The 14,723-nt window shown below is 41.7% G+C and overlaps 1 protein-coding gene across 1 annotated transcript; it reads right to left on the bottom strand.

Moving 5' to 3' along the window:
- Positions 1-8,483: 8,483 nt before the first annotated feature.
- LOC118391924 (gamma-aminobutyric acid receptor-associated protein-like) lies at positions 8,484-14,401 on the bottom strand. The gene is made up of 4 exons (XM_035783432.2): positions 14,152-14,401; positions 9,829-9,907; positions 9,611-9,729; positions 8,484-9,303 (listed from the first exon to the last, which is right to left on the bottom strand). The coding sequence occupies exons 1-4, from the start codon at positions 14,239-14,241 to the stop codon at positions 9,223-9,225; spliced, it is 369 nt and encodes a 122-aa protein (XP_035639325.1). The 5' UTR covers positions 14,242-14,401; the 3' UTR covers positions 8,484-9,222.
- Between the last annotated feature and the right edge of the window lie 322 nt (positions 14,402-14,723).

The raw sequence follows: 14,723 nt of genomic DNA on the forward strand, positions 1-14,723 counted from the left end.
AGTCCCTGAATTGTTGGAGGCCATTAAATCCTTACCTTCTAATACATCTCCTGGGGAGGATGGCTTCCCTCCAGAGTTCTATAAAGAATTTAGGGAGCTGTTGGTCCCCTACCTTATGGAGGTACTTAAAAAAGCCAGAGAAGACAACTGCTTTCCAGAGTCCTTCTCTCAAGCAGTGATTACTGTAATCCACAAGAAAGGGAAAAACCCGCTAAAGTGCGCCTCCTATAGGCCAATCTCTCTCCTTAACACAGATTGTAAACTGGTCACCAAGATGCTATCTAAGACACTGGAGTCATGTCTTCCCCTGTTGGTCAACCCAGATCAGACTGGCTTCATAATTAATAGATTGTCCTCCAATAATCTCAGAAGGTTCTTTGATATAATTCACCTTGCTAACAAAAACAAAATACCTGGTGTCGCAGTCTCCTCGACGCTGAAAAGGCCTTTGATAGGGTTGAATGGCCATACCTCTTTCGCGTCTTGGAAAAGTTTGGTTTAGGTACCGTGTTTGTAAATTTGATAAAATCACTCTACAAATCTCCTAAAGCTAGGATTGCTACCAATGGGATTACTTCCTCCTCTTTCCCTCTTTATAGGGGGAACAGACAAGGTTGCCCAATTAGCCCCCACCTCTTTGCCCTCGCCATCGAACCGTTGGCTGAGGCTATTAGAACGTGCCCTGACATACATGGCTTTGAGGTGGGCCCCCATACCCATAAATTATCACTCATTGCGGACGACCTTATCTTATTCCTAACAAACCCAGAACACTCCCTCTCTCACTTGCAGATCCTACTACTGTGTTATAGTTCTTTCTCTGGATATAAGGTCAATCTTGATAAAAGCTCAATTTTACCGTTGTCTGTCTTTGACCATCATACCATCAAGCACAAGTTTCCTTTTAGATGGTCGCCTATGGGCTTCACATATTTGGGCATAATGGTGGATGGTAATCTGAACAACCTCTATAAACTCAATCTGGCCAGTTTGTTGCAAAAGGTGGAGGTTGACCTTTGTAAATGGATGGACTTACCTCTCACTCTACTGGGTAGAATCAATGTAATTAAAATGAATGTCCTGCCCAGGTTTCTATATCTGTTTCAATCTCTCCCTATCCCTGTTCCCGCAGCATTTTTTTCCTCTCTCGACAAGCTGACCAGACGGTTTATCTGGCACGGCAAAACCCCTAGGGTTGGCCTGGATAAACTGACCCTTGATTACAGTCAAGGGGCTTAAACCTCCCCAATTTTAGAATGTACTACTGGGCTGCACAGTCTAGGTTTCTGGCTCAGAGGTTTGACAATGGTCCCTCTCCCTCATGGTTGAACATTGAAAAGCTTGAGGTAAATGATGACACTGGGGCAGATTTGTTTTACAAATGGGACAGAAAATCTATAAAAACCATCACAGACAACCCTTTAATCATACATTCTGTCCTGGCATGGTGCAAACTGCACGAGCTGTTCGGACGAGGGGGATTCCTTTCCCCTAAAACCCCTTTATAGAACAATAGATTGATCCCTATGTTTTTCCAGAATAGTAACTTTAGACCATGGTCTGATAAGGGGATCACTCTTCTGGAACATTGTTACGAGGAGGGAGTTCTTATGTCTTTTGATCAGCTGAAACAGAAATACCACTTGCCTAACAGGGACTTCTTTAGCTACCTACAACTACGAAACTTTATTAGGGTGACTCTCAAGGGACAATGGAACCTACCTAAGATGTCACCTATTGAACAACTCTGCCACGCAGACCAACCACTGTTCAAGACCATTTCCCGTGTTTACAATGCTCTTATGTCAGGACTAACACTGCCTGGGCTAGATAAACCCTGACTTAGATGGGAGAGAGATCTGGGTATTGATCTTGATGAGGATCTATGGAGTGACCTATGCAGGGATGGGGTTACATCCACATTGAACTCCAGAAACAGACTGATCCAGTTTAATTTCCTCCATCAGCTCTATATCACCCCATCTAGACTGCACGGGTTCAACCCAGATATCTCCTCCCTATGTTTTAGATGTGGCTCAGATTAAGGAACATTCCTCCATTCCACTTGTTCAAAACTACACGTTTTCTGGCAGGGGGTATGCGATACCATATCCTCAATTCACGGGGTTGCATTCCCTTTAGACCCGGAGGTCTGTCTACTGGGTAATTTTACTAACACCAATCTTAGGCAAAGCCATACTATAAAGCTAACAGAAATATTGCTAGCGATTGCCAAGAAATGTATTGCCTTTAAATGGAAATTGGATTCCTCCCTGCCAGTTGCAATGTGGCTTTCGGAAGTTAATAGTTGTATCCCTTTGGAGAAAATCACTTACTGCTTGAGGAATAAGTTAAAGACATTTTACAGAATTTGGCAACCTTTTATTGACTATATGGAGAATCTCCCCCCACATCTCATTGATTGAATCTATATATAATCCTCACATAATGTTTCACACGTAATGTATATTATGTAGCCTACGGCAGGTGATCCAATGTCTCGTTATTTTTTTATTTATTTTAAAAAATATTTCTAAAATATTTTTTATATTTTTTATTATTGTATGTTTGTTTATATATCTATAATTATAGTCTGTTACTGTCACTTTGTCCTATCGTTGTCTAATATATTTTCACTTTTGTTTTGAATGTTCTTAATTGGAAAATGCAAAAAAAAAAAAAAGTTATATTTTGGTTTCATCTGATATATGACATTCTATAATAATAATAATAATAACATTCTCCCAATATTCTTCTGGATCATCCCAATTCTCTCTAGCAAACTTCAGACGGGCCTGGACATGTACTGGCTTAAGCATGGGGACACGTATGGCACTGCAGGATTTGAGTCCCTGGCGGCGTAGTGTGTTACTGATGGTATGCTTTGTTACTTTGGTCCCAGCTCTCAGCAGGTCATTCACTAGGTCCCCCTGTGTGGTTCTGGGATTTTTGCTCACCGTTCTTGTGATAATTTTGACCCCACGGGGTGAGATCTTGCGTGGAGCCCCAGATCGAGGGAGATTATCAGTGAGTGGTCTTGTATGTTTTCCATTTCCTAATAATTGCTCCCACAGTTAATTTCTTCAAACCAAGCTGCTTACCTATTGCAGATTCAGTCTTCCCAGCCTGGTGCAGGTCTACAATTTTGTTTCTGGTGTCCTTTGACAGCTCTTTGGTCTTGGCCATAGTGGAGTTTGGAGTGTGACTGTTTGAGGTTGTGGACAGGTGTCTTTTATACTGATAACAAGTTCAAACAGGTACCATTAATACAGGTAACGAGTGGAGGACAGAGGAGCCAGAAATTTTGCTTGTTTGTAGGTGACCAAATACTTATTTTCCACCATAATTTGCAAATAAATTAATAGAAAATCCTACAATGTGATTTTCTGGATTTTTTTCCCCCTCATTTTGTCTGTCATAGTTGAAGTGTACCTATGATGAAAATTACAGGCCTCTCTAATCTGTTTAAGTGGGAGAACTTGCACAATTGGTGGCTGACTAAATACTTTTTTGCCCCACTGTATGTGATTTACATTTACATTTAAGTCATTTAGCAGACGCTCTTATCCAGAGCGACTTACATGGCACGCAAGGTTTGAAATTATGTTTAAGTTAAATATATCTGTTTGGGTAAATTTGCAGTCAACAAATTATTTATAATTATGTTCTGGCTTCCTTACCATCCACTCAAGAAAAAGCATTATCCCATGGCTGAATCAAGTTGATGATCCCTGGTATAGATGATTTCGACTCTAATGGTGAATAACCCTTTAAAGTCATTTATTTTAATAATGTATATACAGGTTGTTCATAGTAGTCAATTCCATTCCTTCAAGGGGCTCTCCGGTGTTCATTCCTCACAGTCAAGTTCTTCCACACTGACCTAGACAAACCATTTCTGTATGGAAACAGCAAAGGACCTTCCCCAAACTGTTGCCACAAAGTTGGAAGCACAGAATCGTCTAGAATGTCATTGTATGCTGTAGCATTAAGATTTCTCTTTACTGGAACTAAGGGGCCTAGTACGAACCATGAAAAACAGCCCCAGACCATTATTCCCTTACAGTTGGCATTAATCATTGGGACAGATAGCGTTTTCCTAGCATCCACCAAACCCAAATTTGTCTGTCGGACTGCCAGGTGGTGATGCGTGATTTATCACTCCAGAGAACGCGTTTCCACTGCTCTAGAGTCCAACTTAATATATATATATTTCTATTTAACATTTATTTAACTAGGCAAGTCAGTTAAGATCAAATTCTTTTTTACAATTACTTCCTACACCGGCTAAACCCAGACGACGCTGGGCCAATTGTGCGCCGCCCTATGGGACTCCCAATCACGGCCGGGTGTGATACAGCCTGGATTCGAACCAGGGCGTCTGTATTGACGTCTCTAGCACTGAGATGCCATGCCTTAGACCTCTGCGCCACTCGGGAGCACCAATGGCGGCGAGCTTTACACCGCTCCAGCCGACACTTGGAATTGCGCATGGTAATCTTAGGCTTGTGCGCGGCTGCTTGGCCATGGAAACCCAATTCCACAAAAATCCTGACAAACAGGTATTGTGCTGACATTGCGTCCAGAAGCAGTTTGGAACACGGAAATGAGTGTTGCAATCGAGAACAGACGATTGTTATGTGCTACAGAAAGGTGGCGTCCTATGACAGTGCCGCAATGAAAGTCATTGAGCTCTTCAGTACGGACCATTCTACTGCCAATGTTTCCTTTGGAGATTGCATGGCGGTGTGCTTGATTTTATACACCTGTCAGCAACAGGTGTGGCTGAAATAGCCAAATCCACTAATTTGATGGGGTGTCCAAATACTTTTGTATATACAGTACCAGCCAAATTTTGGACACACCAACTCATTCAAGAGTTTTTCTTTATTTTTACTAAACTCAGCAAAAGAAGAAAGTCCTCTCACTGTCAACTGATTTTATTTTCAGCAAACTTAATGTGCAAATATTTGTATGAACAGAAGATTCAACAACTGAACAAGTTCCACAGACATGTGACTAACAGATATGGAATAATTTGTCCCTGAACAAAGGGGGGTCAAAAAAGTAACAGCCAGTATCTGGTGTGGCCACCAGCTGCATTAAGTACTCTTCCTCATGGACTGCACCAGATTTGCCAGTTCTTGCTTTGAGATGTTACCCCACTCTTCCACCAAGGCACCTGCAAGTTCCCGGACATTTCTGGGGGGAATGGCCCCAGCCCTCACCCTCCGATCAAACAGGTCCCAGGCGTGCTCAATGAGATTGAGGTCCGGGCTCTTCGCTGGCCATGGCAGAACACTGACATTTCTGTCTTGCAGGAAATCACACACAGAATGAGCAGTATGGCTGCTGGCATTGTCATGCTGGAAGGTCATGTCAGGAAGGGTACCACATGAGGGAGAAGGATGACTTCTCTGTAAGGCACAGCGTTGAGATTGCCTGCAATGACAAGCTCAGTCCGATGATGCTGTGACACACTGCCCCAGACCATGACGGACCCTCCACCTCCAAATCGATCCTGTTCCAGAGTACAGGCCTCGGTGTAACACTCATTCCTTCGACGATCAACGCAAATCCGACCATCATCCCTGGTGAGACTAAAACGTGACTCGTCAGAGAAGAGCACTTTTTGCTAGTCGTGTCTGGTCCAGTGACGGTTTGTGCAGCGTTGTTGCCGGTGATTACAACAGGCCTACAAGTCCTCTGTCCAGCCTCTCTCAGCCTATTGCGGACAGTCTGAGCACTGATGGAGGGATTGTGCGTTCCTGGTGTAACTCTGGCAGTTGTTGCCATCCTGTACCTGTCCCGCAGGTGTGATGTTCAGAAGTACCGATCCTGTGCAGGTGTTGTTACACGTGGTCTGCCACTGCGAGGACGATCAGCTGTCCATCCTGTCTCCCTGTAGCTCTGTCTTAGGTGTCTCACAGTACGGACATTGCAATTTATTGCCCTGGCAACATCTGTAGTCCTCATGCCTAATGCACATTCATGCAGACAAGCAGGGACTCTGGACATCTTTCTTTTGGTGTTTTTCAGAGTCAGTAGAAAGGCCTCTTTAGTGTCCTAAGTTTTCATAACTGTGACCTTAATTACCTACCATCTGTCTGTAAGCTGTTAACGTCTTAATGACCGTTCCACAGGTGCATATTCATTCATTGTTTATGGTTTGTTGAACAAATATGTAAAACAGTGTTTAAACCCTTTACAATGAATATCAGTGAAGTTATTTGGATTTTTACGAATTATCTTTGAAAGACAGGGTCCTGAAAAAGGGACATCTCTTTTGTTGCGGAGTTTATTTTCGACATTGTAGAAAAATAAGTTAAGACATCAAAACTACAATGAAATAACACATATGGAATCATGTAGGGGTGGCAGGTAGCCTATTGGTTATAGTGTTGGGCCAGTAACCGAAAGGTTGCTGGATCAAATCCCAGAGCTGACGAGGTAAAAATCTGTCATTCTGCCCCTGAACAAGGCAGTTAATCCACTGTTCCCCAGTAGGCAGTCATTGTAACTAAGAATGTGTTCTTAACTAACTTGCCCAATTAAATAAAAGGTTAAATTAAAAAATGTAACCAAAAGTGTTAAATCACATATTTTATATTTGAGATTCTTCAAAGTAACCACCTTGATGACAGCCTTGATGACAGCTTTGCACACGCTTGGCATTCTCTCAACAAGCTTCATGTGGTAGTCACCTGGAATGCATTTCAATTAACAGGTGTCTTAACAGTTCATTTATGGAATTTCTTTCCTTCTTATTCCATTTGAGCCAATCAGTTGTGTTGTGACAAGGTAGGGCCGGTATACTGAAGATAACCCTATTTGGTAAAAGACCAAGTCCATATTATGGCAAGAACAGCTCGAATAAGCAAAGAGAAATGACAGTCCATAACTAAGACATGAAGGTCAGTCAATCCGGAAAATTTCAAGAACTTTCAACGTTTCAAGTGCAGTCGCAAAAACCATCAAACTCTATGATGAAACTCTCTCATGAGGACTGCCACAGGAAAGGAAGACCCAGAGTTTCCTCTGCTGCAGAGGCTAAGTTCATTAGAGTTACCAGACACAGAACTTGTAGCCCAAATAAATGCTTCAGTGTTCAAGTAACAGACACATCTCATCATCAACTGTTCAGAGACTGCGTGAATCAGGCCTTCATGTGGTCAAATTGATGCAAAGAAACCACTACTAAAGGACACCAATAAGTAGACTTGCATGGGCCAAGAAACACAAGCAATGGACATTAGACTGGTGGAAATCTGTCCTTTGGTCTGATGAGTCCAAATTTGAGAATTTTGGTTCCAACTGCTGTCTTTGTGAAACACAGAATAGGTGAACGAATGTTCTCTGCATGTGTGGTTCCCACCTTGAAGCATTGGGGAGGTGGTATAATGATGTGGGGGTGCTTTGCTGGTGACACTGTTGGTGATTTATTTAGAATTCAAGCAACACTTAACCAGCATGGCTACCTCAGCCTTCTGCAGCGATACGCCATCCCATCTGGTTTGCGCTTAGTGGGACTGTCATTTGTTTTCCAACAGGACAATGACCCAACACACCTCCAGGCTGTGTGAGGGCTTATTTGACCAAGAATGAGAAGGATGAAGTGTTTCTTCAGATGACCTGGCCTCAACCCAATTGAGATGGTTGGGATGAGTTGGACGAGTGAAGGAAAAGCAGCCAACAAGTGCTCAGCATGTGGGAACTCCTTCAAGACTGTTGGAAAAGCATCGCAAGTGAAGCTGGTTGAGAGAATGTCAAGAGTATGCAAAGCAGTCAGCAAGGCAAAGGGAGGCAACTTTGAATCTAAAATATATGTTGGTTTGTTTAACACTTGTTTGGTTATATGATTCCATATGTGTTATTTCATAGTTTGTCTTCACTATTATTCTACAATGTAGAAAATAGTAAGAATAAAGAAAAACCCTTGAATGAGTCCAAACTTTTGACTAGTACTGTATAATGTATATCGAAAATATGCAGGTTTGGACAACGTAATAATTCAATGCGGCAGCATTACAAAATAAACAAATTCATTGGCTGCTGCTAACTAGCATAGCTGGTCCCATTGTTGCAAAGCATTATGGGGTATTAGAATTCTTTTGTCTTAACCTTTCTCCATCCTCAACCTAAACTGATACCAAACTAAACCCATCTGACAGTGAAGGTGAAGAAACTACCTCAGCACTACTCAATCTTGGGTCAATAGCAAGATTAATACTACTTTCTGTCTCGTCTTCCCTACACTATGTGATGATGGGATTGGATGTCTCCACAGTGAGTGCAGTCTGTGGTGTAGTGATCAAACGGATTACATTTTGAAAGCTCAGGTGTAAACAGGAGAATAGCCTAAATAAAGAGAAATGTGTGTTCTCCACTTTCAAGATTATGGTTGCGGAAACTTTCCATATGTTCACATACAGTAGAGATATGGAGGACAAGTCAGGCAAAAAAAAAAGACAGGAACGAAAAGACAGGAAACAAAGTTGGCTTTTCAGCACATTTTATCACGAGTGGAGAGTGCCAGTAACAGCTATAACGAGTTCTAACTTTTTTAAAGTAGAACAAAACTTTTAAAAAGTAAAATTGCACTGAGCTTCACAATACTTTCCAGAAATTAAGCCATCTAAAAATTACAAGTACAATAATAAAGAATCATAATAGTAATCAATCCAAATAATATTTTTTTTAACCACTGAAAGCGGAGACAGGCGGAAGATGGTTTAGTCGGAATACAATTCTACTCAGTCAGACGTCAAATACACTATGTCGTCAGAGTATCTTACCAGCGCTAATACATTAGTAAACATGACATTTTATCATTGCCAAATAGAGCAGAATTTAACCTATCACGCTACATCCAAAGTTTACATTTTATTTTCCACGTATCTTTATAATGACTGGTAATATGGTCTAATTCTAACACTCGTTTCAAAATGGCATCTCTCCTCTATCCGTTTCAGCATGATTAAAGCACTATGAAAACTGGCCACGGGACAATTCAACCGAAGTCCACATCTCGGAGACCCGGAGGCAAATAAAATTCAGACTGTGCGAAGAGTATTAAAGAAGTAAAAATGGATGGATGAGGGGGAGGGAAAGTGCATCTGACGTCTTTGCTCGGGGAACTAGGCTGCTGAGCTGGATATAGCATTTCAATGGATATAAGGGAGGTTTGGGGGAGAAGACTTGGGTGAAGAAGGGGGGAGGGGTTTAGACTTCCGTTTGGCTGTCTCCATAGACACTCTCATCACTGTAGGCAATGTAGAGGAAAAAGTCCTCTTCATGGTGCTCCTGAAAGAGAGAGCAATAAAGAGGTGTTGGTATGAGTTGACAAAACAGAGGGGGGAGGCTCCCCTGAAAAGCATCCCCAATCCAAACGTTGTCACATGCACCAAATACAACAAGTGTAGACCTTAACGTGAAGTGCTTACTTAACCAACAGTGCAGTTCAAGAAGAGTTTAGAAAATATTTACTAAATAAACTAAAGTAACACAATAAAATAATAACGAGGCTATATACAGGGGGTACAGGTACTGAGTCAGTGTGCGGAGGAAAAGCAGCAGAAAAGCATTTGAAGGGAGCGGGGAGGAATCATACCTGGTATAGAAGGCCCATGGTGGCTGAGGTGGGAGGAATGACGTTGTTTACAAAGAAGAACAGGGCGTCCTCGGCCCGCAGGTGGATTCGTTTTCGGATGAGGAAGTAGAACTGGCCCACTGTAGTAGAGAGAAATTAATTTAACTATTAAAGTTCTGAAGAGAGTGGTATAGAGGTAGTACATGGATGGCACATAACCATAATAACTGGTTACCTACCTGTGAGGTCAGAGGGCACAAGGTATTTCTTCTTGTCCAGATCTCCTATCCTTGCTTTGGGGGCTTTTTCCACAATTACCTACAATTAGAAGGTGAAAAAAAAACATTTAAAAAGGCCTTAATATTGTGTGGCTGTGTCCAAAAATGTAAAGTTCAAAAATAATAATAATTACCTAGACTTTGTTGCATTCATATCTCTTACATACATTTCCACTTACTGGTAAATTAACTTGGTCACATGCGATTGCACTATTCAAGCTTGTTTTCTTCACATTTCGAGGAAAGGGGATCTGATCAAATAAGTCTCAGACCCACTGAAACTCCATCGCACGAGGTGATTTTCAGAAACCATTATGGCACACTGACATGGGATTATTAAATGATTCTGCATTTGGATTCTACTGCTGTGTCAAGCCAGAGATCTGCATATAATGATGAGATATGCATGTTGCCGCACTAACAACAGGAGTTGTTGTACCAAAGGCAGTAAGGCAAGCGACAAGCTGAGGTCCAAAATAAGCCAATAGGAACACATTGGACAGATTATGGGCAGAGGGAAACCGCTCGCGTCGCTTCTTCCTCTGGTCAAACTCGATGAACAAAGTGGTCAAAAAGGCCAGTTATGCCATCTTAACCTGTGGTTGCGTCACACACAGTGCAGATGTCTATTTTGCTGATGTTTAGCGGACAAGTTGGTTTTCCACACAGCACTCGTAGCAAATACCCACAACACAGGATTATTTAGTTGGGGGGCCTGAAATACAACCACGGGATCTATTCAATCTGCAAAACTGAAGCGTTAGAGTCACCGATAGAAATGTAAAAGTAATTTCAGATTGAGCCGACACATGCAGTGTTCACCGGGAACGCAGTCTCCGCTAAAGCAAGAACATTGCCTTCATTTTTACAGCATGATTGAAATGTGAAGTTCAGCGATGCGGATTGAATGAAGACCCAAATCTCCTGGAAAAATAACAAGGCCTGTATTCAGTGCATAGAACCTACACTGAGTCTTTCTGCAGATTGTTTACACCAGGGTTTTCCAACCCTGTTCCTGGAGAGCTACAACCTCTTGGTTTTCACTCCAACCACAGTTATAACTAACCCGATTCAGTTCATTATTAGAATCAGGTGTGCTAGATTAGGGTTGGAGTGAAAACGCACAGGACTGTCACTCTCCAGACACAGGTTTGGATAGCCCAGAGATCAGTGGAGACTGCTGAGGGGAAGACGGCTCATATTAATGGTCGCAACAGCGCTAATGGAATGGCATTAACACATGAAAAATCATAAATCGGTCGCCCTCTAGTTTCCAACGCTGATACCGATTATTGGAGGACCAAAAAAAGCCGATACCGATTTTAAAGAAAACGGCAAATTTTTTACAATTTATTTGTAATAATGACAATTACAACACTGAATGAACACTTATTTTAACTTAATATAATACATCAATAAAATCAATTTAGCCTAAAATAAATAACGTTAAATTTGGTTTAAATAATGCAAGCTGACAAGGTAAAAATATGTCCTTCTGTCCCTGAACAAGGCAGTTAAACCCACTGTTCCTCGGCCGTCATTGTAAATACACATTTGTTCTTAACCGACTGGCCTAGTTAAATAAAACATCTTTAAAAAACACACACCGTAACTCTTACAGCTACCTATTAACCTGTCAAAGTATTACTTCGGAAGTAAATTACTATTTGTAAATCATGAGGTATTGCTTTTTGAAAACAGTCCCAAGCTTGGTAGATAGTTATTGTTTTAAAGGCACTGTGCAGTGGAAAAACATGATTTCCCTGTTTTATATACATTTCCACACTAGGAGGTTGGAATAATACTGAAATTGTGAAAATAATGATAAATGTTATTTTAGTGTAAGAGCCGTTTGAAAAGACCACCTGAAATGTGTATGTTTTGGTGGGATGGAGTTTTGGCCTGCCTGGTGACATCACCAGGCGGTGAATTAGTTTGACCAATAATAAAAAGAGTTCCAAACTCTATCAATAACAGCGTAAAGGACTGCAATTCAGGCCGTTCCTTCATCTGCAGAAACCCCTATTCGTACATTTTTAAGCTAGGACTCCAGTACATAGGCGGGAACACTAGTATAATAGGTGGCGGTAATGTGTCAATATTGGACACCATCAGCCGATAAACCCCACCAGGGTCTAAATTTTACTTTTTGGTCCACCAGCCACTGTGACAGGTAGATAAAATATCTACCAGCCACTCAGATTTCTTACTAGCCAATATTTTGTTGCTGCCATAATTACACCAATAAACAAATGAGCATGCTTTGTAATGTTTGTAATACAATACATGTATTAGTAATAAGTAATGTGATATACTGCAAAAATGTTTTTAAATGACCCGGGTCTTAATCAAAATGTTCAGCTTCCCCTTTAAGGGCGGGAGGTTACCGTGGTAACGGGGCCACTCGAGCCCTGTCACACATCTGACTAGGGAGTAAATGCGTAAATCAGTTAAAACAGCAGACTAACTATGGAAGAACGGAACTTGTGAACAAAACAATGTATATTGCCAAGAAAAACAAAGACAGGGTCTCACTTTGTAAATTAGTCCAACTTTTATGCCGGTGCGCAGCGTCTCCAAAAATGAATCAGCACTTCAGTCATCTTACACAGCTCCCCTGCGGGTTGCTATGCAAGGTGGGACATAGGATTTGTATTTATTTGAGCAATTAGCAGCTATGAAACAAACCATAAATACTTTGAAAACAGTGCCAGACTAACGTGCTCATACTTACCTTTTGACTTTTTATTCGCGAATAATGCTTACACTGTAGAGCCCTGCAAATTGATCACCCGACGAATTTGGCGGGTATGAATTTTATGCCCTGAACCCCACAGAAGAGGCTGGCCGACAACACCTGTGACTAGCTAGCAGTGGTAGACGGTGTACTTCGCCCTTGCCTGCCGGGAACGATTTTCCCGTAGTTCTGTTAACGACAGTGAGGGCGGGTGTTTGACAGGCCAAGACACTCGATGCTAGCTAAGTAGGACTCCCAAGTTCACAGCAGGCAGGATAGGTAGCTAGCTAGCTAATGACAGCTAGGACACCGGTAGACAGTGTCGTTCGCCCCCCGCCTGTCTGGCACGGTTTTCCCACAGTTCTGTTCACGACGGCAGGTGTTACACTTTGAACACCGACAGAGTCATTGCGGTACACCAGAATTACATTCATTTCCAATTAAACTCTGCGTTTGCCTTGCAGCATTACGTTGAGGAGGCAGTTGCATTTATCGAAAGTACGCCTCAAACTGTATGCGTAGACGGCTTGACAGAAATGGTAACAGAACGTGAATGTTGAACTTCGGTTGCATACATATCCAGATGATGGCGCATACTATTTTGCACAATGAGGCAGTTATTGCATTTTGGTAAACAAGAATTACATTACATTTCCAATAAAACGCTGCGTTTGCCTTCCAGCGGGATTTATTGAACGTTTGCGTCAAACTGTATGCTTTGACGGCTTGACAGAAATAGTGGCAGAAGGTGAATTTTTTTTTGTTGCATACATATCCAGATACTGCTGCATACTATTTTTTTCGCAAAATACTGTCGGTGTGATCGAAGCGTTACAAGCCATATCCACCGTCGTAGTACAGATGATGCCGGAGTTGGAATGTGAAGCAAACTGAAGACGCAGAAATGTCCACATTCTGGAACGCCCCTAATTGCAGGTCGCAACCACACGTCACTATTATTGTTGATAACAGATACGCTTTCCCCTACCAGACAGTCCTAGCAAAATTGTTCTTTGCTTAGAAGTTATTTGACCATTTTAATTGAAAACAATCACGGTAGGTACTCAATTGTTACCCAGAAATTTGTTAGGGTTACAAAAAAAAAAAAATCGCCTGCAATGGACCTTCAAACAAACATAGCTACAATTAAATTGTTATTGTTAGCTGTGTGTAATGAAATAACATAAGTTGACAGCTTGCGATAGCTAGTAAAACAAATTCCCATTCAGTGTAGAAACTATGCCTCAAGTCTTTCAACCAAACTGCGTCAACTTGACCGTCAAGTAGGGTGGCTTGCTAGGCCCATTTTAGAAGCAATTTGTTGTTGCCCAACAAGCCAACGTTAGTTAGTAAGCTTGTTCTTTGGCGTCGTTGTGAACATTCACCTAACCAAACATGACATGAGGATATTATAGAACGTCAGTTATGTCGTAATTGGGCTCACTAACATCAACACTTTTTCTACAAAGTAACCCATATTGAGAAGTAAACCAGCCAGGGTACTGTAGCTAGTAGGCTAGCTTCTAGCAAAGAAGGCATCTACTTACGGGTACCCTGTCAGGATACTTCTTCCTTATTTTCTCGCCCTCAGACCGTCTCTTCTCAAATGGGTGCTCCTCTTTGTATTGAAACTTCATTGTCAAACGAATGACAGGCTGTCGGTAGGTATATCTGAGATATCCGACTGGGATTTCTCAAATAGTAATTCGTCGACAACGCTAGCTAGTTGGGCTACTGTTTTGTTCGGACTAGTGCGACTGCGGCGGAGGGATACCATAACATACGACGCGAAAGGGAGGTCTGTTCGCCGCACAGCTAAAATCGATTGTGGAAATATGAACGTTGGCCGCAAAGAACCACACTGTTTGTGGTTAGGTTGATATTGTTTATTCATATTCATCAATTAATCGAAATGTAATGATTAACAAATTAGCAGTGGTTTTGTTTCATAGTTGTTGCCCAAAACATTTTTTTTTCAATAGTACTACTTTATTTTGTCCAACCGGCTGTGATGAGGCAGTTGCCCTAGTCATATGACCCATCCACTGCAGTTTCCGTGGCGAACAGTCATTGGCAGCAAGCGAATTCAAGACTGCCAAATCAATGTCTGAAATAAATT

This window comes from Oncorhynchus keta, chromosome 13, assembly GCF_023373465.1.
Source record: "Oncorhynchus keta strain PuntledgeMale-10-30-2019 chromosome 13, Oket_V2, whole genome shotgun sequence".
Lineage (NCBI taxonomy): Eukaryota > Metazoa > Chordata > Actinopteri > Salmoniformes > Salmonidae > Oncorhynchus > Oncorhynchus keta.